Source organism: Notolabrus celidotus, chromosome 16 (genome assembly GCF_009762535.1).
Source record: "Notolabrus celidotus isolate fNotCel1 chromosome 16, fNotCel1.pri, whole genome shotgun sequence".
Classification (NCBI taxonomy): Eukaryota; Metazoa; Chordata; class Actinopteri; order Labriformes; family Labridae; genus Notolabrus; species Notolabrus celidotus.
The window spans coordinates 26,804,793-26,828,965 of record NC_048287.1 but is presented as its reverse complement, the minus strand read 5'-3'; the positions used below and the strand labels follow the sequence as shown (position 1 = coordinate 26,828,965).

At 39.4% G+C, this 24,173-nt stretch overlaps 1 protein-coding gene across 1 annotated transcript in view; it reads right to left on the bottom strand.

The window, feature by feature from the left end:
• The window catches only part of LOC117828328 (fibrocystin-L-like), a 57,315-nt gene that overhangs the window by 21,390 nt on the left and 11,752 nt on the right, over window positions 1-24,173 (bottom strand). Inside the window, exons 18-42 of the mRNA XM_034705368.1 lie at window positions 23,972-24,126; window positions 23,704-23,814; window positions 23,354-23,500; window positions 21,395-21,519; window positions 21,134-21,297; window positions 20,852-21,024; window positions 18,516-18,648; window positions 17,809-17,963; window positions 17,175-17,297; window positions 16,663-16,768; window positions 16,011-16,118; window positions 15,748-15,912; window positions 15,218-15,339; window positions 13,861-13,993; window positions 11,115-11,307; window positions 10,193-10,335; window positions 9,654-9,758; window positions 9,364-9,546; window positions 8,543-8,710; window positions 8,123-8,328; window positions 5,518-6,490; window positions 4,814-5,062; window positions 2,852-3,001; window positions 1,400-1,574; window positions 83-239 (exon numbers count right to left, since the gene is read on the bottom strand). Of these exons, the coding sequence (XP_034561259.1) occupies window positions 83-239; window positions 1,400-1,574; window positions 2,852-3,001; window positions 4,814-5,062; window positions 5,518-6,490; window positions 8,123-8,328; window positions 8,543-8,710; window positions 9,364-9,546; window positions 9,654-9,758; window positions 10,193-10,335; window positions 11,115-11,307; window positions 13,861-13,993; window positions 15,218-15,339; window positions 15,748-15,912; window positions 16,011-16,118; window positions 16,663-16,768; window positions 17,175-17,297; window positions 17,809-17,963; window positions 18,516-18,648; window positions 20,852-21,024; window positions 21,134-21,297; window positions 21,395-21,519; window positions 23,354-23,500; window positions 23,704-23,814; window positions 23,972-24,126 (4,622 nt within the window). The remainder of the gene's footprint in view (window positions 1-82; window positions 240-1,399; window positions 1,575-2,851; window positions 3,002-4,813; window positions 5,063-5,517; window positions 6,491-8,122; window positions 8,329-8,542; window positions 8,711-9,363; window positions 9,547-9,653; window positions 9,759-10,192; window positions 10,336-11,114; window positions 11,308-13,860; window positions 13,994-15,217; window positions 15,340-15,747; window positions 15,913-16,010; window positions 16,119-16,662; window positions 16,769-17,174; window positions 17,298-17,808; window positions 17,964-18,515; window positions 18,649-20,851; window positions 21,025-21,133; window positions 21,298-21,394; window positions 21,520-23,353; window positions 23,501-23,703; window positions 23,815-23,971; window positions 24,127-24,173) is intronic.

The window sequence follows — 24,173 nt, the reverse complement described above, 5'->3', positions numbered from 1 at the left end:
TAAGAATCTGCTCTCAGAGGTATTTTGTTGATAGACATAAAGATGTATTTATGTTTGTTATAAGAACTCTCTCCTCTCTCACCATCTTGGCGATGCCCTGGTCCTGGATGCTGACTCGGACTTTGGTCTCCTGAGACTGTGACTGAGAGTTTGTCACACAGGTGATCTGTGTGTTGGTGATGGATTTAATGTCACACACAGACCCTGCAATGGTCACTTTGACTTTGCTTTGGTCGGTGCTGAAAGATAGAACAGAGAGATTCATTTTAAGAAGTGACACTACAGAGTTATAACAGATAAATCTTCTAAGATTTATTTTCTCAGGAATTAAATTATCAAAAGTCAAACCTTAACATATTTTAAGTAATGTGTTGATAACATGTATCCTCTCTTACATAGCTGTCGAATTAAAAATATGTTTTTTTTTACAATTTAGATTACCTACAAAAGATGAAAATAAAATACCTATTTTTTAGAGGAATCTCTATTAAACAATTTTTGTTTTTCTTAATGAAGAAAATGTGTTTTAAGACGATAAAGCAAAGTCATCAAGTAATTTGATTTTATAGGATCTGTAGTAATTTATGTAAGGTAATGTAATAGATTAGATATGATATAACACAATATAATATATTAAAATACAAAATATGATATATTATAACATAATATGACATAATTTAATACAACATATAATAATTTTTCTTTTTTTACTACATCATATTTCATTATGTTAAATTATGTTATGTTATATTATACTATATAATTGTATTTTATTTGATAACATAAAAAATATCTTTGCCTAAACAATTCATATGATACCATGTTTTATCAGATGTTTTCAATATTATGGTTTGATTATATGCAATACTTAAAATTTGTTCGATGCAGCAAACATATTTTTCTTTACTGTTTTTTAATATTATTTCATGTCCTGAAGAAGTTATAAGAGAAAAAATGAATCAAAATGTATTGAAGTCTGTATTGAGGTCTGTTAAATGTTAAAGTAAAGAATGTTTCATTTTCATACAACATCTCCATGTGGTCAGTAATCGTATGTTATTTGCACATAGTGGTATCTTGTGTTTTTGATGCTGATGGTTTGTATGTATGTTGAACTGTGCCTTCATCTTTACTCTTGGCATTTTGAATTTCAGAAACTGTGAGACTAAGTGAACAGAAGTATGTTTTTAGAATGATCAGTTCGTGTTTCATTTTCAGTTCCGGTTTGGAGAAAAAACATCTCTGCATTAAGCCCCAATGAAAGCAAAGACGTCCCATGAACTGAAAGCTATTGTTCACGTAAGCTGAGCTTTTAATTCTCGACCAGTGGTCCATGATCTGGGTGCGGCCCTCCACTGTGTCATAAGTCCTCTACAGAGATTTTTTGACTCCACTGCACCTGAAACCGGAGCCGGTGATTGTGAGCAGCGTGCCTCCAGCGGTGCCTCCCCTGCGTGGAGAAACCTCGGAGATCACCGGAGTCAGCTGAGATTTGTAGGTGAAGCCATTCGATATGTTGACAGCATCATTCTGGTTAAAGACTGCAACATCGCAACTCAACTCTGAGTCAGTGCCTGAGAGCAGACAGGACACCCAGACAGAGAGACAGAAACAACAAAGGAAGGAATCAGGATGAGTGTTCAGAGATAACAAACAGCCTAAGATTTCTCTTCTCCATGACGAGTCATTGTCTGATCTGACGTGCCTGTCATTCTCTGGTGATAAAACGCTGATTGCATTCTTCCCTGATGGATTTCTGTGTCTGTTTAAGTTCATCTTGGACAGAACTGGTTTGTTATAATGAGTCAGGAGCTAAAATTATAAACCAGCAGGCACAGATTCTTTCCACTGCAAACTTGAGAAAACCTTGAACACTCAAACCTTTACTAGAAAGTCGAGGAGCCTCTTCTTTAGCCCCAAAGGAGCCTGAAGAACTTTAATAGCTCCAATCAGCACTTTGTTGTTTGGGGATTAACAAAGGTGCCTTTTGTTTTTGCTGAAATTGGTTGTTGTTCATGCAAAGATTTTAATTGTTTTCACAGTTACAACATTTCATGTCCTCTGTGAAATAAAAAGAGTGTATAAGCATCTTAACTACTCAAAATACTACCATTATGAGAGGAAACATAGCTTTTTAAAAGTTATGTTTGCCCTTATTGGACAGGACAGCTAAAGAGAGACTGGAAATGTGGGGAGCAGAGAGCGGGGTGATGTTAATGGCCGGCCGTTGAACCAGCAACTGCTGCAACGAGTTCTATACTCTCTGTACTCAGGGCCCACGCTCAAATTGCTAAGCAAGACGGCGCCCCAGACATACCTTGTGCAAACGTACACTCTTTTAGATCCTAAAACAAGATGATGGGTTATCATTTAACTGTCTCTGAACCTTTGAATAAAGCTGATCCTCCTCTTTCTAAGAAAATGTCAAATTATCATGTTTTTAGTTTTACTCCAGAAGGAATGTGTCCCTGCTGGTTTCTGCTATTTTCAGACCCTGACTCAGAATAAAACAATTCCTGTTTGAGCTGAACTGAAACAGAGAAACAATTCTATCGGACATATGATATGATTCTTTTGAGAGAGGGGGAGACTCATCTTGAAATCAAAGGTTTGGTGACCCTGCTACAAAAGGTCACTGCTACGATAAACAACACTGAAGATGAAGATGTTGGTGAGGAAGAACTCAGTTAATTCTGATCTTGGATGGTACGTTACTTTTTGCAGCAAATCTCTTGTTTACCGATGCCTTATAAAGCATCCTAAATCTTTTTTCATTCATCTTACTTCATCTTTATTCTTAGATTTAGCAGATTGGATAATCTTGTGACAAAGTGAACTCCCCTCAGCTTACCGTTGTTGTACGGAGACCCACAGTACAGGCGTGACGATGTCGACATGTTTCTGTCCACTCTACACTCCTCCCCGCAGATCCTGACGGTGGAGCTGAGCGGGTCAAAGCCAGAACCCTGAACAGACAGCAGAGCGCCACCACCAAAACTACCTGAATCACACAAGAGGGTGGAAAGAACAACATTTAAAAACAACAATAGGAAGGCTCACAGCAGGAAGAAACTCAGGGAAGCAGGGAGTAAGACTGAAGCTGCAAAATATCAAAACAACTGATGGTTTAACAATTAAAGGAATTATAAAGACCGGTCGCCTCAATGAGGTCAACTCTCTTGATGGTAGCTCTAAAAGGCCTTCATGCAACCAACCCAACTTCATAATAAGCATTGTAATTTTTTTCTCCTCTATTAAAAAAAGTGAAATTAATTTCTTTATCCTCAGCTATATTAGCTCCACTGAAATACTATTAATCTAACTTATCAAAATAATATATTAACTCTTCATTTTTTGACTTAAACGCTGGTAAGTGTGTCTGAGAGGACAAGGACTAACTTCTCACAGAGACTTATGTTTGTATTTAATAACAGCACTAGTATTTGTTTCCACTGGGAACTTTAAGAAGTAAAAGAGGCAATATGTTTTGATAAATAGCCACAGAAAATCCTGCCTCCAAACATCTCCGATGTCTGAAGGGGGTGACGAGGTGGAGAGGTGTTGGTTCTGATCGTAACCTATCGTATCGTATCATATCGTGTTGTATTGTATTGTATTGTATTGTATTGTATTCTATTGTATTGTATCCTATTGTATCGTATCGTTTCGGATTGTATCCTATTGTATCATATCTTATCGTATCATATGGTATTGTATCGTTTTGTATTGTATGCTATTGTATCATATTGTATCATATTGTATCGTATTGTATCGTATTGTATCGTTTCCTATCGTGTCATATTGTGTTGTATCGTATTGTATCATTTCGTATCGTATCCAATCGTATTGTATTGTACTGTATCGTATTGTATTATATTGTATCGCATCTCATCGTATCGTATACTATTGTATCCTATTGTAGCCTATTGTATTGTATCGTAATGTATTGTGTCCTATTGTATCGGATCTTATCGTATCGTATCCTATTGTATTGTATCGTATTGTATCATATCGTATTGTACTGTATCGTATCATATGGTATGGTATTGTATATTATCGTATCGTTTCATTTCGTATTGTATCGTATCGTATTGTATCGTATCGTATTGTATTGTATCGTATCGTATCGTTTCATTTCGTATTGTATCGTATTGTATCGTATTGTATTGTATTGTATGGTATTGTATCATATTACATCGTTTCGTATTGTATCGTTTCGTATCATATTGTGTTGTATCATACTGTATCGTATTGTATCGTATTGTATCGTATTGTATCATATTGTATCATATCGTATCGTTTCGTATTGTACTGTATCGTATCGTATTGTATCATATCGTATCGTATCATAATGTATTGTATTGTGTCGTATCATAATGTATTGTATTGTGTCGTATCATAATGTATTGTATCGTATTGTATCGTATTGTATCGTATTGTATCGTATCGTATCGTTTCGTATTGCACTGTATCGTATCGTATCATATCATATCGTATCGTATCGTATCATAATGTATTGTATTGTGTCGTATCATAATGTATTGTATCGTATCGTATCGTTTCGTATTGTATTGTATCGTATCGTATTGTATCATATCGTATCGTATCGTATTGTATCATAATGTATTGTATTGTGTCGTATCATAATGTATTGTATTGTGTCATATCATAATGTATTGTATTGTATCCTATCATAATGTATTGTATTGTATCCTATCATAATGTATTGTAACGTATCCTATCGTGATGCACAACTTATGGACCCTACAGGGATATAAAGACATTAAATCATGTCCAGGTAATTCTTTCTCACCCTCATTGGGCTGCACGCTGCTCAACGTCAGCTCGTACTTGAACGTGACATCCGACTGGGCATAACCTTTGGCACTGTGATGCAGCATGACCTTGTGCGCCCCCCCTGGGCCATCTCCTGCGGTGCACTGAACCTCTGTGTCAGAGACTGCAGACACATTGCAGGGGATGTTGTTTATGCTGACATGGACGTGCTGAGAGTTGCTGCCAAATCCTGAACCTGTGAGCGTGAGGACAGCCCCGCTCGGCCCTGTGTGTAAAAATCAGAGAGAGAGACGAGGTAATGAGAGACAGGGGACACAGGACTGGATTGATGTAGTATGAACTTAATACACTGTTTCGCAGACGTTATATAGAATGTCTTTTTGTTCAGGGAAGCAGACGCAGTATGTGCTTTCATCAGATCAAATGATGCACAGGTGCTGTAAGGTGAATGTCTGACCTAATTATTATTGTTGGAATCAAAGGGTTAAATACAGCTCTGAAAACTTTATGACTCTTGACGCAGAAACACAACTTCAACTATCCTGGAAAGCCTTTTTTTTATTTAAAGAAACAGATATCCTTTTTCTGCATAAAGCTTAGAAAACATTAATTTCAAAGGATTTCTTGTCTGAATAACAGGGTGAACTCTCCTCCTGTCAAGCCTTCATGTTTCTACGTCTTCATGGATAGTAGATGTAGGATGTAGAGCACCATAGTTACCTGTGGCAGGGCTGACAGAGCTGATGATGGGAGTGTGCTCTGCAGAGTAGTTGAAGTTGAGAGCAGGATACTTCACAGAAAACACCTGGACGCTGACAGTCTCCACCCCCTCGTCGTGAGGAGGTGTCAAGCAGCTCAGCCGTGCAGATGTCACCTCCTTAATCTCACACAGCTTACCACCGATCATCACGCGGGTGTTTCCGGGAGCAAAGCCGTTTCCTGTGAGGACAAGATTTGTTCCTCCTGCCAGGCTGCCCACCTCGGGGTTTAGGACGGCTTTGGCTTGGCTGCTCAGGGTGACAGAACCAGATGCAAGACCTTTGCTTCTCACAATCACTGTGACTGGATGGTCGCCTGCAGGGAGAGCGCCGACTTGAACTGAAAGGCTGTTATTAGTGGACGAGGTGACCTGCAGCTCTGTGTTGCTCGCATACACTGCCACGACATCTTCATCGGTGCCAAACCCAGAGCCAGAGATGGTGACTGCTGAAGGCTCGCTGATGCTGTCAGGGGAAATGCTTGTGACCACAGGAGTGACGGAGGCGGAATACTCAAAGGAGCAGCTTGATTCACAAGCGCTTTGGATGCGGCCCATTTTGAAGACGACATCACCTTTTCGTGGCTGAGAAGGAGCGGTGTCGCAGACGATAGAGGTATAGTTCACAGAGACGATGGTGCATGGCATGTCGGCTGCGGACACTTGTTCCTCTGAGAAACCAGAGCCGTGGATGAGGAGTCGAGTGTGGCCAGTGGGGCTACCGGTTTGAGGCGAGAGTGAATCAATCACAGGCAGAACCACAAAACGGCGGTGCAGCTCTTTGGGCACGGTGATGATGGCTGTGCCGAGGTTGTTGACTCTGACAGCTGCAGGGTGAGGGACACCGATGGAGAGTCCGTTGTGTTTGCTCAGTTGGCAGTAGATCTCAGAGTTGGAGCTGTTGATGACCTGACAGGGCTGACCTCCTACTGTCACCTACAGGACACAGACACCACATTTGAGCTTATAGAGTGAACTTCACTTTTGTGTAAGATGAGCGAACTCACCAGAAAGAAATGCTTCTGCTTTTGATAAAATAACACCCGATGAAAAAAATAAAATCTGTGGTACAAAACCGTCTAAGATTACTGACAACACTCTGGGAAATACAGACTGATGGTGAATCAACTAATCAGCTGCAGGGAACAAAATAAAAGCCGGTTGATTGATTAATCTTACAATGACGTTCATCATTTCACCTGGAACTAACCAAGCAGCAACCTCCGGTCTAAAAATATGAGTCCAATGCGGAAGTGCTAAAAACTGCAGTTCATCGAGGATCTGCTTGAGGCTGGCTCCAGAAGTACCGGAAACCACATACACACCAATTCAGAAAAGCTGATCTTTACAGCAGAAATAAACATGTTTACAGCCTGGTAAAAAAGACGAGTGTAGTCTGGATAGCTCATTTCTCGATCCGCACACACTGTGAGGGGGTGAATTTTTTTCTAACGCAGAATTTTTGAAGATATTGAGATTACGAGTCTTCCAATGAGAGGAACAGCTGACTTGATTGACAGGCGGGAACACTGTAGCTGTTGGCTAGGAGGCTCAAAGCCCGCCTCTTTAAGTCACAATCGCTCGACAGCAGCAATATGGCTGCCGCCGACGATTGGCCTCAAAACAGCGCTTCAGAAACAGATAGGTGACGTCACGAATACTACGTCCATATTATCTTATTATCTATTATTGTCTATGGAACATGTACTATTCATTAAAAAAAGGGACCATAAAAACTTTAATCATGTGTAACAAAGGTGTAATAAATGTGTAATGACAAAGTGTTTCAGGAACTAGTGTCTTATTTTTCTCTGCACCTATGTTAAGAACAATACAAGATTCAGTGCTCTTTTTATCAAAGATGTGACATGCCAGGGCGCTATGACATTGGTCATCGGTTCATGCGTGCGCCCCATGAATGGAGGCTGTTGTCCTCATTGCAGCTGTCACAGGTTTGATGTCTTCCCCCGCTCTCTACCTCCCACATTTCCTGTCTCTCTTCAACTGTCCTATCAAATGAAGGTAAGATATGATATGTCTGTTTGTCGAATCAGGGTCGAATCAATTGTTAGACAGGAAAACTAGCCTATCAATAATAACCACATAAGTCTGAGTATTAGGGGGTTTTGTCCCTGGGAATACATGTGAAAAATTGTACATGTGAAATATTAGATTTGAGGTCTGCCTTCTTACACGCCATCATACTGTATGTTCACACCAGCGCAGTGAAGCACCTGCTTTTTTAATCTTACCCAAACACCACACAACACATTCGCTGATCGATATGGTGGCACAGAGAAAACAATGGGACCTGAATGCGTCAAGGTGTCAAGTTTGTTCCTCAAAAGCAGGAGCAAACACTTCTCTGCTTTAAAAGAATGCAAGTAATCAAACCTGAGCTCTAACTTCTCTCTGAGGAAGACGATAAAAAAGGTGAGTGTGTACTGGCAGGTGGAGGAGGGTTGATGGTCACTCAGAGAGTAATATGAGCAAGTGAATCCACGACACGCAAGCACAGCATCAAATCGAGTTTCAAATCGACATTTGAGTCATAAGAACAATACTAACCTCATTCGCACAGTCTGTGTCGCTGAATCCTGAGCCCTGGATGTGGATGGCCTGGTGGTATGTCCCCTGGTTGGGGGAGATGGAGCTGACTGTGGGGGTGGCACAGGCGGTGGAGCTGAATGTTATGACGGCTGAGGTGTTGGTGGACAGTTTGCATTGCGTCGAGGCGACACACTGCTGGACTGCTTTGGAGCTGCTTGTGGATCCTAAAGGGGAGATTATTTAATCTATTTAATATTTGCACATTTTGACATGGATTTGAATGAACTTTATCTCATGATCTGATTTATTTTCCTTTGAGTATGTCAAATAAACAATTAGACCTGTGTTAAAAGAGTCATTGTAGTAGGATGCATCCATTGTTTATTTAGATTTACATGCTGCGGACAGATAGCATCTCCTCCACGTATTTAAACTTGCCTCCGGTAACATGTTTGGCCTCCATGCCTCCCACGCGGACAGTGACCTTCCTGCTCTTCTCCTCCCGAGCCTTGACTTTCACGACTCCCTGCATAGGGTTCCCTCCACCGATGTCTCCGCTGCTGTAGTAATACTCACCAGGGCTGGTGAAGCGGTAACTGAAAGACCCTGAGAGGAGCAAGAAATGTGGCATACATCAAATCCTGAAGCGTTGATCATTTATTCCTCAGACATGTCAAAACATAACACTTCACTCAAGGCATGCCTCCTGTGGCACTTATCACATACGATAGTGAAGTTGAGATCATGTCAAAACACATCAAGTGAAGCAGAAAAAATCCCCTGATGAGGTAGAGGTAGTAGAATATTGACTATGATGCAATGCAAAACAGTACAAGCTGCAGATTTAACTCGACCGTAGGGTGGTAAGAGCCAATTTGACTAAGCCTTATCTTCTGCAGGAGGAACTCATGACTACAGACTCCCACTCTGTACTACATAGGGAGGCTTTGTTTCATCTGGGTTTGTCGCTCTCTGTATGACAGTCAGAGTCTTTGCAAAGAATAAGGCGCTCAGAGGACGATTGATGTTTCAAGTCATTATTCCAGATCTCACCCAAATAAAATGTCTTTTTTAAAAAGACATCTCACAGCATCATGTCTTTTTGAAAAAGAAAATCGAACCTGCAGTCACTACAAAGCTTGTTTGGCTTTGGATACAACATACTCATCTATACAAACTCTTTAAAGTGACACTGATAGCAAACAAGGGGGCTCCATTTCCGTTCTTAAGAGGTAGTGTTATGTAACACAGTGTTTTACCTTTTGCTGTGCTATCTCCGCTGTTGAACACTCCGTCTTCATAGGTGATGCCACTTGGTTTGCTAACACTGAATACACTGTACTTGACTTGCTGGAAAGCTGGAGCTTCCATAAGCCACTTGACTGTATCTCCAGTGTACACCATCTGTGAGACTGGACTCCATGCATATCCCTGTCCAAGAACTATAACACACAGAGAAATACACAGTTCATGTAAGATTTATTCATAGCAGTTTTCAATAAGGCAATTCTCTTTAAGACCTGCATAAAGGATCAAAAACTAAACTTACTACGGTGGGATCCTTGGTTGGTGACGATGTGAGTCTTCTCCTCCGACTGCAAAACACACTGCAGTTCATTGGTGGAAGCGGTCTTCACTTCACACTCAGCTTCTCCTGTCAAACGATAAACCAAGAAAAAGGAGGTGAGATCATGTTCTTAATTAATAACACATCTGATGATATAAAAGTGTTTTATACATTTTTGGAAATAATTGTTCTTCAAAGAAGTGTTTTTCCATTATCTTGGATATTTACTTCAAATGTTTATCCTTTATATTCAGTTAATCTGATTTATTTTTTAAATCAAAGTAAATCAAGGAATGTAAGTGGCACTACTAGTTTCTTCTGCAACTTGTTGTGATATTTCACACAAACATCTGAAAAGGTTTCTCTTGCTGTGGTTATAATGGAACTGATTGATTTTGTTTCTTCTTTTCTACTTGTATGTTTTTTTTCTATTTTACTTTTACATGATCGAAATAAGGACATCAAATCAAATCAAATCAAATCAAATCCTATTCATCATTTCTGGGCTCCCCGTTGCTTACCGACAGACACTTTGTTGTCAGAGATGTTGGTGCTGAAACCAGATCCTGAGATAGTCAGCCTAGTTCCTCCCAGCAGAGATCCAAACTCTGGGGAGGCACTGTTGATTTCCAGGATGTATTCGATGGTGGAGCTCACTCCGCTGCTGTGAAATGAAAAATCAGAGAATGAAATTAGGATTCAAATGCACCATCTTTTTGTTTTCGTTGTGGATTTTAATAACTGACTTAAAGCTCCTTTGAGTGGCTTTTATTATGTGTTGATTTTGGTGCTTCCTGTGGACAAAGCATGACCTCTTACCACTCTGCTAATTTTGTCCAAAAACATGCAGAGGTTGTTCTTTTTTAAAACAAATTTCATCCTCCTTTTTGTTTTTTAACAGCCAACAGTATCACTCAGTGTGAATCTATGCTGTAAACAAAGTGGTGTCTGCTATTTTCAGCAGCTTGTTGTAACTGAGTTCATCTGACACCTACCCTGCGGTGGTGATTACAAGCTTTAAAAATGTGCACAGAAGTCATCAGTCTTGTTTGCTTATCTGGGTAATAAAGGACCATCAATTTTAATTTCAGTCATCACAGGAGCTTTAAGTAAAGTGCACCAATAAATAATTATGTGATATATAAAAGTAACAAACAAGATTTTGAATCATTTGATTTGTCGTCTGTATCAGTTTTGGGTTATTATGATTGCTGTTGGATTTTTATCAGAGTACATTTTGTTCAACATAAACATATCTAACAGTTCTGAAAACATCCTTATCTTCAGCTCTTTCACTGCATCTAAACATTGTTCATCAAAAGCTCACATGTGGCCTGCAATATTTTAAACAGCAACCTTATCAGCGCTGTTTCATCGTACATATCAGATGAACTTGTGACAGTGGAAGTATTTTTCCAAATCACTGAGTGTGTAATCCTTCACCTTGTTTGTGGGTAGCCACTGTTGCCAACCTGTACATACACCTTGTACCGGTCGGGTGGCAGCAGAGGGAGGAGGCAATCAATCTTGGTCTCTGTCCACTGCACTATCACGCACTTCTTGCTGCCTACCAGCACCATGCTGTTGTTGTCTTGTTCTCCCAGGTTTGAACCTGTGATGTTCAAAGCTTGTACTCCTAAACAAAAGAAGCCAAAAAATTAAAGTGTCAGCAGCTCATCACCACTGAAGAGCTTCTGTCATTCAGATGCTGAGATAATTAGCACCTGTCACCTCACTGATTCTACTTTATCTTTTAATAGTGCCACTGACTGTCCTGCAGGTTAACAGGTATTCTCATTATGGTGATGCTTTCCACACATACTTTAATTACGTGGGGTGACAAGTCCGTGACTTCAGCTCAGATTCTCAAGGTTTAGCTAGCGTGAAGGACAAAAACAGAAAAAACCTGCAAGTCCACATTACAGGACTTTTGAACAAAACTCATGAAGTCACAGTGAAAAGGTTTCCACACATTCCTCTGAGATCCCTTTGACAGGGGAGTCACAGATCAGCTGTTAACAATGACGCCATAATAAGCTACTCCTTCACTCTGACACGTATAATTACGTTGTTAAATTATTTTCATCAACAGCTCGAGAAGCAGTCAATCACAAAGTAACAGAACCTCAACTGAGATTCATTGCATCATGTTGTTTGAAGAAACATTGTTACACTTACATATCCGTGCTCTGTCAAGTACGCAAACAATACTTGACATCTTTCTTTGTTTTGAAGTATTTTTGAAACCTTAGTGTGTGATTAAATTACATAAACTGAACATCATGTCTCAGGAGTTTTACCTTGAGCAAGCACTGGACTTTACAGCAGCATAAATATCCCACAATGCAAATCAGAAGGGATGATAACAAAAAAAATGAAGACAAAAGGCAACCCAAGTCTATCCTACGATAATGTACAAGTTCCCTGGCGATCAAGCTATAACCGTCCGTACACAGCAGCTTCTGTTCGTTATACAACTCAGAGGTCTGAGTTTTCTTTTCCTACAACTGAGACTCATGTTGTAGCTCGCTGTCTACCTGACTAGGGTTTAAAACAAGGGTTCTCGTACTTTTTGGCCCACGACCCCCAAAATAACAACGCCAGAGACCGCAGACCCCCCATTGTCCTGAGGTGGTTCGATGGTGCAAGAACTAGTAGGCCGATCCAAAAACCTACATATTTCTTTGTAAGTTAATAAAGGCCAGTAGAAGCATCATTTCCTTAGGGCTGATTTTTTATTTGCATGGTTTTATTTGAAAACAGTGGGTACAAAAATGGTATTTAAGATTCCTAGAATTTTTTTTTTTTTTTTTTTTTTGGAAGGCATCTAATGATTCCCCCTTAAGTGTCTCGCAACCCACCCAGGGGTCCCAACCCCCACTTTTGGAACCACTGGTTTAAAAGAGGAGTCAGTTTTGTAAAATCACTGTTATGCTGATGAGTAATTGATCACAGAAGGCCTGATCTATGGATATACTGGATGTATAAGGTATTCATCTAAATGAAAACTTATGCTCGATCTTGCAAAAGTTTCTCAAAAGTTTTTTTCCTCCATATATGAAGAGGAAAGTGAGTACATGTGTTGGTGTTTTAGGCAGGGCCAAGGACAGTTTGGATTCTGCATCTCTTCGTATTTTGTACTGTTCACTTGCTCTTCCATATTTTAGTTATTGCTCGGAGGTATGGGGCAACACTTGACTGATATAAAATATTAAACCTGTGTATGTGTTACAGAATAGAGCAATTAGACTTATAAATAAGGTGAATGTTAGAGAACATACTAACAGTTTGTTTATCAGCTCCTATTTGTTGAAATATAAAGATCTAGTTAGCTTTAAAACATTATTATTTATGTTTAAAGCCAGAAACAGATTATTACCTGAAAACTTACAGAAGTTGCTTGTGTTTACATCTCATGAGGAGGATCATAGACGGAAATTTAATTTCAAAAGTCCAAACACACGCACTACAATAAAGCAAACGTGTGTTTCAGTTTGTGGAGTTAAACTTTGGAATTCTCTGGAGGATGATATAAAATGCTGCTCTAATATTTTACAGTTTAAAATAATGTTAAAAGGTAATACAATGGGGAACTAAAAACTCATCCAGTAAATCTGTATTTGATTGTTTCAGTGTTTATTGTGAAATTTGATGTTTGGTGAAAAGAGAAGGTGATTATGTTGTGATTAAGGGGAGGGGCAGGTATTATCAGTTTTTCTTCTTCCTGCTCGTGTTTGTTCATGGACAGTGTATACTCTATTTAGTGAAGATGTGTATCCAATTTGTTGCGTTGTCAAACACTGAAGTGAGCAAATGAAATTCTTCTAAATGAATAAATGTCCCTTCAGGAGATCTGCATCTTTCTGATTTGTTTAAAGAGTTTGAGATTTAATTAACCAGCAGATCGGCATTTTGTTTGCAAGAAAAATAAGGTGTTGGGAGGCGTTGCATAAGCTCACATTAAGTAAACATAATATCCTTTTCTTCTTTAATGAATGTGAAAGGGAGCTGAGATTTAATATCTGGTGCATAAACAGGGCAGATATGATTTCTATTGACCTTTGAGGAAGAAAGCGATTACATTCAAGCATTCTGTCACATTCACTCCATAACGATTGTGCCATAATAACAAGATATCAAATGCATGAATTGTGTCGAGGGGTGCTTCCATATAAATGACTCCACTCACCTGTCACAGTGGCAGTGCTGGGACTCATCCCTGAGATCTGAGGTGTGAGTTTAGTGTCGTAGGTGAATGAGCTGCTGGCTGTCACACTCATGTTTCCCAACTCCACTATGACTGTCTTTGCTCCTGCAGATCCCTGAAACAATAGATGAAGCATTTATTAACCAGTGAATAGTTGAACTTTTACAAATAAAATACGATTGAAGAGTTATAAAAGCAACATGAGATATGAGAGGAATTATGTGACGATTTTGGCGCACCCCCCGGACAAAGTGGCGCCTCTAACACGTAATGATTCTGTCTTGAGCATGCGTGACAAATGTCAAATGTTCTCTGAATAAAAAAACTTGTCCTGCTTCCTTTAATCTGTCAAACATGTCACCTTTGTGAAGCTTTGCCAAAGAAAATCCAAACAAAGGCTCCTCCGGTGTGCAGCCTGTAAATCATTTTGTCAGAATTTGACCCGGTGACAGTGCTGACAGGCGTTAACAGTAATTACATAGAGATAGACAGTCCTCTGACTTATGGTCTTGTACACTCCTGCAGGTTAAAAAGAGGCGACGATAACACAGAGGCTGTTTTAAAAACTGTAAAAAACTTAAAGAGATTTTGATGCTTCAGGCTTCCTTCATATTTTAAGACCAGTAGCTCAAGAGGTTAATGTGACTAACTTTGAATATTAATGACTGGTGCTTTTGAATGAGGTGGCTGATTTTATTACTTATTTAAAACTACATTTTTAATATATTTTTTTATACATATTTCATCTGTAATTAACTATTAGACCATAAAACATGAAAACACAAAGAAAGTGTAATTTACTGCGTCATTACAAAACCAAATCAGTGAGTTACTAACTTGGGAACCAGCTGAATCAGTAGAGCAACCTATCTCTATATAAAATGTTTGATTCCCAGGTGAAATCAATGATCAGCAATTAGGAACACCTGGCCCTGGGTGTTTAAAAGTCCAAGTGCTGCCTGCAGAAGACAGAGGCTGTTGGAGTCGAGACTTCTTGTATCTAAGCCTCGGAGATATGGCTTTAATGTGTCTTAAAAGTTTTTGTTTCTTTAAATAAATGTGTCTTTCTTTAATTACTTGCATTTGTATTAATACATCTGGTGATTTTTGGGTGTTTAAGATGTTTTCTGTGATTTTATTGGGTCATTTGAGGATATTTCTCACCCCATAGGGCTGCCTTAGGATGGGGTACAACAGAATCAAACCAGCAACCAGAGCGTCCTTATCTCTGACAATGAGGTCTATACTTTATTGGAGGAGCTAAGTCTATGCATCCACATAAAAGCAGTCATATTAGAGAATGAAGGCAGAAGCAGCAGTTTAAAGCCTGCGTACTTACAGATGGTGTTCTGCATGATAGCTGAGTGGCTCCTGCATCAACCACTGTGCACTCTTCACCACCGACTGTAACTGTGGAGTTCTTGCTGAAGCCGTAACCTTCCACTGTCAGCAGCGTGCCTCCTGATAAAGACAGAAAACGTTGGTTAAAATGTTACATTGTGCACTTTTTACATTCTATCCTGCAAGACTTGTGTGCTCACACCTTGCTGCAAACCCTTGCACAAGTAAACATATTTTCTATTATATTGTTTTTGTTTCATTTATCTATTTTGTATTATTTTCATCTTATTCTATTGAACTTTCATGACAGTAGGAGTTCTGGTGTTAAAAAGCTTTCTAATTTGTTTTTATTCTACTGCTGTGTTCATTGTTTTTGCACCAAATCTCAAAAGCCATATAAAAGTTGTTTGTATCTGTAAATTGATTGGAAAGAAACCTGATTGTGAAACTTGTGATGTGAAAATTTAAAGTCCTTATCTGCTAAACATGCATGAGGTATGCTGGTATTTTTCTGAAATATTGTTTTACCTGCCAGACTCCCGGAGAGCGGGGAGAACGAGGACACAACAAGCTTGTAGGTGAAGTCGAACATTTTGCCGTCAGGGTAGCTTGTGTTACCCAGAGAGGGGAAGCTGACTGACACGGGGTAAGTACCCGCACTGGAGCTGCCGAGTCTGCACACCTGAGTGGTAGCTGAAATACATACAGGCACTATAAGTTTAACACATTTCTCTTGATAAGTCAAAGTTAAATTAGTTTAGCGACACAGTATTTAAGAGTCTTTCATGTACCTGTGGTCTGTTCAACTTGACACTTGGTGTTTCCCACAAAGATGTCAGCGTTTTCATCACCGAAGCCCATCCCGGTAACAGTCAGAAGAGTCCCAAGGCCATTTGATCCTGAAAATTAACAATATTGTTCTCAACTAGTTCAGAAATATTTAAAGAATATGAGACAACTTATGAACACATTAAGCTCTTTTTTTTTAATATATATTCAGCGCTTAAAAAAAATCCAGACATGCAAAAAATAAATCATTTTAAGGCCTTAACTTTTTAAAATGTTGTCAGAGCTGTTTAATGTGTTTAAGAACTTTAATGGGTGAAATAAATCAAGCTGTAAAACTTAATTCATAATCTATGGAAGAGGATTAGGCCCACCAAACTTTTTTGGAAGGTTAAGCAAGTAAAAAAAAAGACCAGTAACAAATCAATAATTTTTTTAAGTCAGAATTCTGCCTTCAAAGTAACACTTAAAAAATAAATAAAATATTTTTTATTCTATAAAATAAATACAATATAAAGTAAAAATAATTAATACTAAATAAAATAATTTGTATTTTATTTTTTTACTGGACTAGCCTCCAATTTGTCCCAGTGTCCCTAATAATCTTCTGTAATAAATCAGTAATAATCAGTACAAAATGTTCTTATATCACGGCACCTTCAGATGGGCTGATTCCGGTCAAAACAGGAGTCTTGTCCTCAGACCACTCAAACCCACAATCACCAACACAGTTTGAGGGGATGCCGTTGATGTAGACCTCAACCTGCAAACAGCATCCAAAAAAATCCCCGTTCAATTCTTGATTTTACATCAAAGCAGAAACACAAACCAGGTTAGGATAATCAGTAACGGTGACACTACCACAGTGACAGTCATAACAGGGTAACTATTAAGGTCATTATTGTAGCTAGCTGTCATTCAATTCAAGCACATAATGTGAAACAGTTATTTAGTAGCGTGCAAACATAACAATAAAATCTCGCCTGGAGGCATGAAATGTGTGAACACAGCAGCAGAATGCAATGACAGATAAAAATAGTTCTCACTCTGCAGGATGTGTACTTAACAAACACAGCCAGCAATCAGCAGCAGAGCAGACATTTGACAGACACCAACAATGGAGAAACCCAACCCTGATGTACCCGAGGGTGTCTGAATCACTGATATACCTGAGGTTTGGTTTCCCAGGTCCGTACGGCCTCTCCTCTCAGGCTGACCACTTTCAGACCTCCCCTCGTCTTCTCACGGACGTCGAAGTTTATCTTGTTGCCGATAACCTTTGAGGTGTTAACCTGGCATGAAATAAATACAGTTAGGTGTCAAGGCAAGCTGCAATTTTCTTAAAACCTGTTGAAACATTAACAGTTGGAGGGGAACACAAAGAGTAAATTGTGGAAATAAAACCTTCAACAACACCTTTGTTACTGTATGATCAGTCTGTCTAACAGGGCTGTTACTGCTGCTACAATACTACTGCAGTTCTACTGGCATTATTCACTACTTATACAAATATCAATCAGGGCAGAGAGAAGCAAACTTGGAAGCAGCTGTAGATTGAAAATAAATAGAAGAATCAAATGTTATCTGATAAAGATAAGATCACCCAGATAAACAATATAGTGTGAAGAAAACAGTAATGCTCAAATTAGGTAGTTAACACAGCCCCTTCATCTAAAAGATCCTCCATAAATGCACATGTTATGTTTGTAGTACAGACTTCATGAATTAATGCAGGGATGTAACTGCATTTCTGGCTGTGTAAGACTATAAGATGCAGAAATCTAAAAAAGCAAAGAGTCTGACCTTCAACTCAGGCTGGTTTCCGGACTTTGTGAGCCATGTCACCTTCCAGACGGGTCGTCTGCAGCTTCCCTGCTTCGAAACGCTAATCACACCCATCCCTGGGATCCCCTGCAGAGCGTAAGTCAGGTCCTCCTGGCTGATGTCCACAGAGAGACCTGAGAACAAGCACTGAGTGTGATATAAACGCCTTGAATAGCATACTGGGTGCAGAAATGGGGTAATACACATTACTCAAAGTTGGAACCACATCTGGTTATCACAAAACAGACAAAACAGTTATTGAATGAAAGACACACTCACAAATTATTACCTGAAGTTTTGAAAAATCTCTGGATGCATTCTTTTATCACTTCAAAATGCTGTATTTTTTGCAGATTTTTCATTTATAAGTGTAAGATTGTTTGTTTTAAAAAAGACTGCACATCTGAAAGTGAAGTCACTGATCAAAAAATTACACAAGTCCTTTCCCTGTCTTTGTTTTCTGTACATGAAGCACTCATTAAAGCAGACAAAGAAGCCTTGAAAACAGACCATGAACACCGTTTCAATCAGGTTAACGTCACTCAACACAACGTCAACACTGTCATACAGGTAGAATAAAGTCAAAGGCTCCATATAGAGTCGCTGGCAGTTCAAACTTTCAGCTGATGCTATCTCTTCAACAACGTGCGTTTATCAGATATATAAAGAATGTTCATTAACAGTACCTTCAACACTTTCGCCATAAATCTCCACGTCAAAGGTGCCCTTCAGACCAGGAGAGGCTCTGTGAGTGCGGTTGATGCTGGTGTAAGCCGCTCCATTTTTGTACCCGATTGTGTCCTCGCTGCTGTCAGACATCTGTTAAACAAGAGATGAAGAGATGTGTGAGGTCCTGTGAGGAGTTTCTAAAAGCAAACGAGACTATTGGCTAAAAAGGTTGATAATCTCTACATGGTCATTTTTATTTTCTGTAACCGCTGCGAGGGAGTCAGTGTCAGACGAGTCAATCTAAGCAGTGTTAAGAAAACATTTTCAAATATCTTGAGCAAATATACTGATAAGTGACTGTTAAAGGAGCAGCATGACATTTTTTCTGGGACAAGATCAGCAAAGATTATCACTTTGTCCACAGGGGGCGCCAAAAGCAACACAAATAGAAAGCTCCTCACAGGGGCTTTAAAAAGACAACTACCCAGTTAAAGCAGCCTCTCCTTGAAATTACTTAACTTCAGATGTAGAATTAAATTAGTTTTTCTTTTAACATGTTTGGGGTGCAGATTTAGCTCAGTGGTTCAATCGACCGCCCCTCTACAGAGACTTTAGTCCTTAAAGCAGCAGCCCTGGGTTAAAATTCCACCCTGCCCTTTGCCTCGTGATTTCAAAATCCCTTTTCCCTGTATTCCACTCACTCTACTGTCCTGTTTCTCAACAAAGGTGTTGAAAAGATCCTCAAATAACCTTTAAAATACGCTTTTGACATGAGTGCACAGACGGTTTCTTTGAAATTAAAAAAGCATGAAAGAATCCTTTACATGGTTTTTAATTGCTTGGTGTTTTTTCACTGACTTGTGTCATTGTTGGTGTTTTAAGCCTTTTTGTTTACATTTTACACTTGGAGAGATAGATCTGTACAAACAAAGCAGCCACACAGAGGCTGTTATCTATAACCATTACAGACTTCTGCAGGATGAGGAATGATGGATTAGCGTCAGATTACTGTCAGGTTTAATTCAATGATTGTTACAGCGGACACTCCCTGCAGACATACTTCCGCTTCTGCTGCACTTGTTAGACAAATACTGACAGTTCATACAGCAAGCCAGGGCATGAGACACATCTGTTTTGTGGAGTCATGCTGCTAAAAGACACACTATGCATGCATTTGGCTGAAACAGTAAAAAATGTATGATATTTGAGTTGAAATCGACTTTTAAGACACTTTTCAAGTCTGTGTGGGCGTGGCGGTCCACAATTTGATTGACATCTGGAGTTGCCCCAGGCACAGACATCAAAGTGTCGCCTGAAACAATACGATTGAGTCGTCTGAGTCAGGATGTGGCAGAAAGGAAGAGCTGTGCCCTCTGAAAATATGCTTTTCAGTTGTCACACTTCCATGTATGTATACTCTCACTATTCTAGAAAGCAGACAAAGGAAATGCATCTATTTGTTCTGATGGCATGCTCAGTAAGAGATAATATATAGAGGAAGCAGGCTTGGACTCTTAACAAGCCTTCCACTAAACCCTGTCCCGCTTGTTATATGGCTGCTTATTTAAAAAAAAATCTATACACTTTAATATGATTAAAAAAACACTTCGATTGGTTTAATAATGGTTATGTATCCTCCAATGACAAGAGTCTGTTACACTGAAAGTTTGAGCTAAATCCATATTTAAAGAAGTACGTTTTCAACATAAGCAAAGCTAGCCGCTAGTGCTTTTATTTGAATACACTAAGTCACAACTACTTTTGTCATTAAGGGGCTAGCAACAAGTAAGTCAGAACATAAACATTTGAATTTAGAATATTAAGAAAATATTAAGAAAAGAGTAGGACTAGCTATCAAAGCTTTGTGTTCCAGGTAGCAAGGCTAATAAATAACTGGCTGCCACTTACTTACCTCACCCTAAACCCTACCCTTTTGACCATCTAGTCAAATACATCATTCAGGTGGGGCCAGGGCGTAAAATGAACACCCACTAAGCGCCGCCTGATGTGCACTACCGCTTGATGTAAGCCACAGCCTGATGTGCTGCCTAGGCTGAAACTGTGAGCATACTCGTGCAGTTATCAGCATAGTGTACATTGCAGTACTGCCTGTCAGCAGTAGGTGCTGCTGTGTCTTTAATTAAGTTCTGAAGGATTGTTCATCACAGATCATTATAGAAAGAGTTGGGATCACAAGCTTGTTTTACAACACAATGAGCTGCAGTCTTTGCCGCAAACACACAAAGGATAAACAGAAGCAAAACCCATTTGCTTGTGTTTTCTTGCACCCTGCTGTAAGAAGTTTGGTGTCACTGCCACTGATTGATCGTAATAAACTAAACTAGTCTCTGACCTGGAGGAAGGCGACTTGCAGCAGTGGGAACCCAGAGACACAATCATCTGGTGTAGCTTTGATCTTGTAGCTGTGCTCGGAGGTAGTTGACGACGAGTCTTTGCTGACAGTTAAACTCTCAAAGGTGTAACCTTTGCTCTCGAAAGGTGGGGGTCTCCTCTTGAGGGGAACCGCTGTAAGAAACAATCAAGAGGAATGCTTAAAGTGTAGTTTGTTTGCTCTTCTGTGAAACAGTTGGTTTGACATCAAAAGAAGAATCAAAAACCTATCGAGCCGTTGTACCATTTTCATTTCTGGTGGTGGGAGTCTTTCCGATGTGAGTGGCGTCCACGTAGAAATCCGCACCAGAGTCCTCTTTGTAGAGGTGTAACTCCAGCATTTTAAATTTGCTCCCTGTGTATTCCACCTCCAGGGACGCCTTCAGGTCGATGCATTTATAACTCCACCTGTCGAGAAAAAAAATCACATTACATTTTTCTGAAATTTTGTTGAAAGGTTTTCAAATATCTGACGATTTTAAAATCCATCTTGATTTTCACTGACTTGTCTTCCTTAGCAAAGGTAGTGATGATCTTTCCGGTCTCTTTTTTGGTTTGGCCATTGATGTTGCTGTAGGTGAACTTGACTCCGAGTTCATTCTTAAATTGTCCTTTGTATGAGAAGCAGAACTGCAGGGACCAAAAATAAAATGAAGAGCAGTAAGTCCAAGTTCAGTTTCCTTGTAAAGACAGATGGAGGTAAGATTTAAGCTCATGTTAAAGTTCAGTGTTTACTTTGGATGGATGAAAAGTCTGGTAATTAACATGCATTACTTTTTTCAGTTAAGGAGACTCCTCACAAGGGATGCAGCGATTAACCGGTTTTCTATTAATAGCGTTAAAAATGTCACGCTTATTTAATCCTACAGGTTCCGCTACACAGAGTGCTTATCTTTGCTGCAGCCTCTACAGAATGAAAACAAATTGACAACTGTGGGGGACCAGCTTAATGTGCCGTGCTTATCAAGAGGTGTGGAGGCTACGCTACATTAGCTGAGCTGTGGCAGAGGGATCAAGCAGCTGAGTTTTGTAACCCACGAAGTGCCGTTTAGCGTTTTGGGTACACCAAGAAGTTACTCAGAATGACGGATCACCAGTCTGCAAAACCTCCCACATAAAATGTTGCAGCTAAAATCAAACTTGATGCAGCAACTACACACTCACAAGTAAAGGTAATACATGATATCTGAGTGATGTGATGTCAGTGGTAAGTTACTTATGAAAAATTAAGTTAAACATGAACGTGTCAGTTGCTATACATGGCATGTTCATAACTTTTTTAACTTTCAAAGTGATATATTAAAATTGTTAGAGTATATTTATACTTCAAAGGTTAATAGTTAAAGTAAAAAAATTAACTACATTTTTTTCCACCATGTTTCAAAACCGAAAGGGAGAAATGTATTATTATTATTTTTAAATGTATTTATTTATTTATTTATTTTTATTTATATATATATATATTTTGGGGGCTTTTTCTTAGACCTTTATTAGAGAGGGGAAGATAGTGAATAGAGCTGGAAACCAGGAGAGTGAGTGGGGGAATGACATGCAGGAAAGGGGCTGTAGGTCTAACTAACTTGTATTTATTTATTTATTTATTTATGTAATTATTTATTTATCTATTTTTCAAATGATAATATATTTGTATTAATTATATTTTATAGGCTGTTTTTAGACCTTTATCAGAGAGGAGAGGATGGTGGATAATGCTTGAAACCAGGAGAGAGAGAGTGAGGGAATGACATGCCGGAAAGGGGCCACAGGTCGGAATTGAACCCGGGCCACCCGCTGTATGGGCGCAGGATTTAACCCTCCATTTACCAGGCCAAATCTACGCCCTGTGTTATTTCTGTTTCCAGTAGCATAAATAACACACTAAAATGTGATTTTATACATCAGTAATGTTGTGAAGTTAATGAATGCATAATAATCCTGAAAATCATGAGATCGTGATTATTACTCAGGCTATAACCTCAACATCAAAACCTCTAATCCTTGCATCGCTCCCACTCACAAATGTATTTTCAGACGCATGTCATATTTGGACATTACAATCCATGACACCGTATTTCTTTGCCGCTTGACAGTTACTGACTCTGCTGCATTTATAATCCTGAAATCAACTTGTCTGCTGTGTGTTATTTTTTGCAGATGATGACCGTGTCTCTCTGTCTTTTATCTCCTGGCACCAAAGCGGTGAGTGACGGCCAGCCTCGGTCAGGAGAGGAACACCTGCTTTACAGATCAGCGGCACTGTTCACTGTTTTTGAGGTTTGATTACTAAACCCTGAATATAACACAATGCCACTTCTTTCAAATGTGTTTCAAGGTGAAAAAAAACACTCTTTTAACCTTTACAATACAATCATTCTGAGCCTCTGAACATTTGTCCGTTTTCTGAAAGGAAGGAATTCAAAGTGCATAAAACTCCAACGAGACAAAGAGTATTTGTTTGTTTTACCGAGGGATATGTGTCCAGTGGGATTGGCCCATATTCGCCTCCAGACAGTTTGGAGTAAGTGTTCTTGAAAAGAGCTGCAGGGTTCTTCAGAGACCACAGGCCACAGAAACCCGATTTAACCCGAGTCCCTGTCTCCTCACTCTGAAACTGGTGAGAACAAAAACACAGAAAACTTTGAGGATCCAAAATGAGATGCTTTCTTCAGATTTAAGGTGAGCTGATTCAGAAAAGTACACCTGGATCAGCAGAGGTTGGATTTAGCTGTTTTCAGTTTAGCAGTATGACTCAAGAAAACTCAAACTGGACAACTGAGCACATAAAGAGTATGTTTAAAAAGAATCCACACTGACCCTTTTGTCTTCATTTTCATAGTCTTCGTAGAACACCACATCAGACCCTTCATTGATCTCAATCTCATCGGGACAGTTAGCTTTCGTCAGATCATCCAGAGCCGACTGCACCTGTTCACAAAATCACACAAGCTTAACTCCAGTCCTGTCTCTACTTTCAGTATTTCAGGAGAAACTTTATTAGACTCCATCTATTTGACAAAATATAAGAGGAGATATAATGAGATACTGAGAAGTCCTTGATTTAACACAAGTTTGCAGAGCAGACCTCAGACTCAGTTGCATTGTAGGGGATGGGCATGGTAGGAATCCCTCCCCAGAGCAGAGTGAAGGTCTTCATGTTGCTTATCCCCTTTGTAACCTCAGTGACAGTGATGCGCGTGTCCGCACTAAAAACCTCGGACTGAAGGAGTTCAAAGTCCCCTGTGTTAAAAAAGAGACTCAGGGTTAATTCATTCATGTATTTAGAC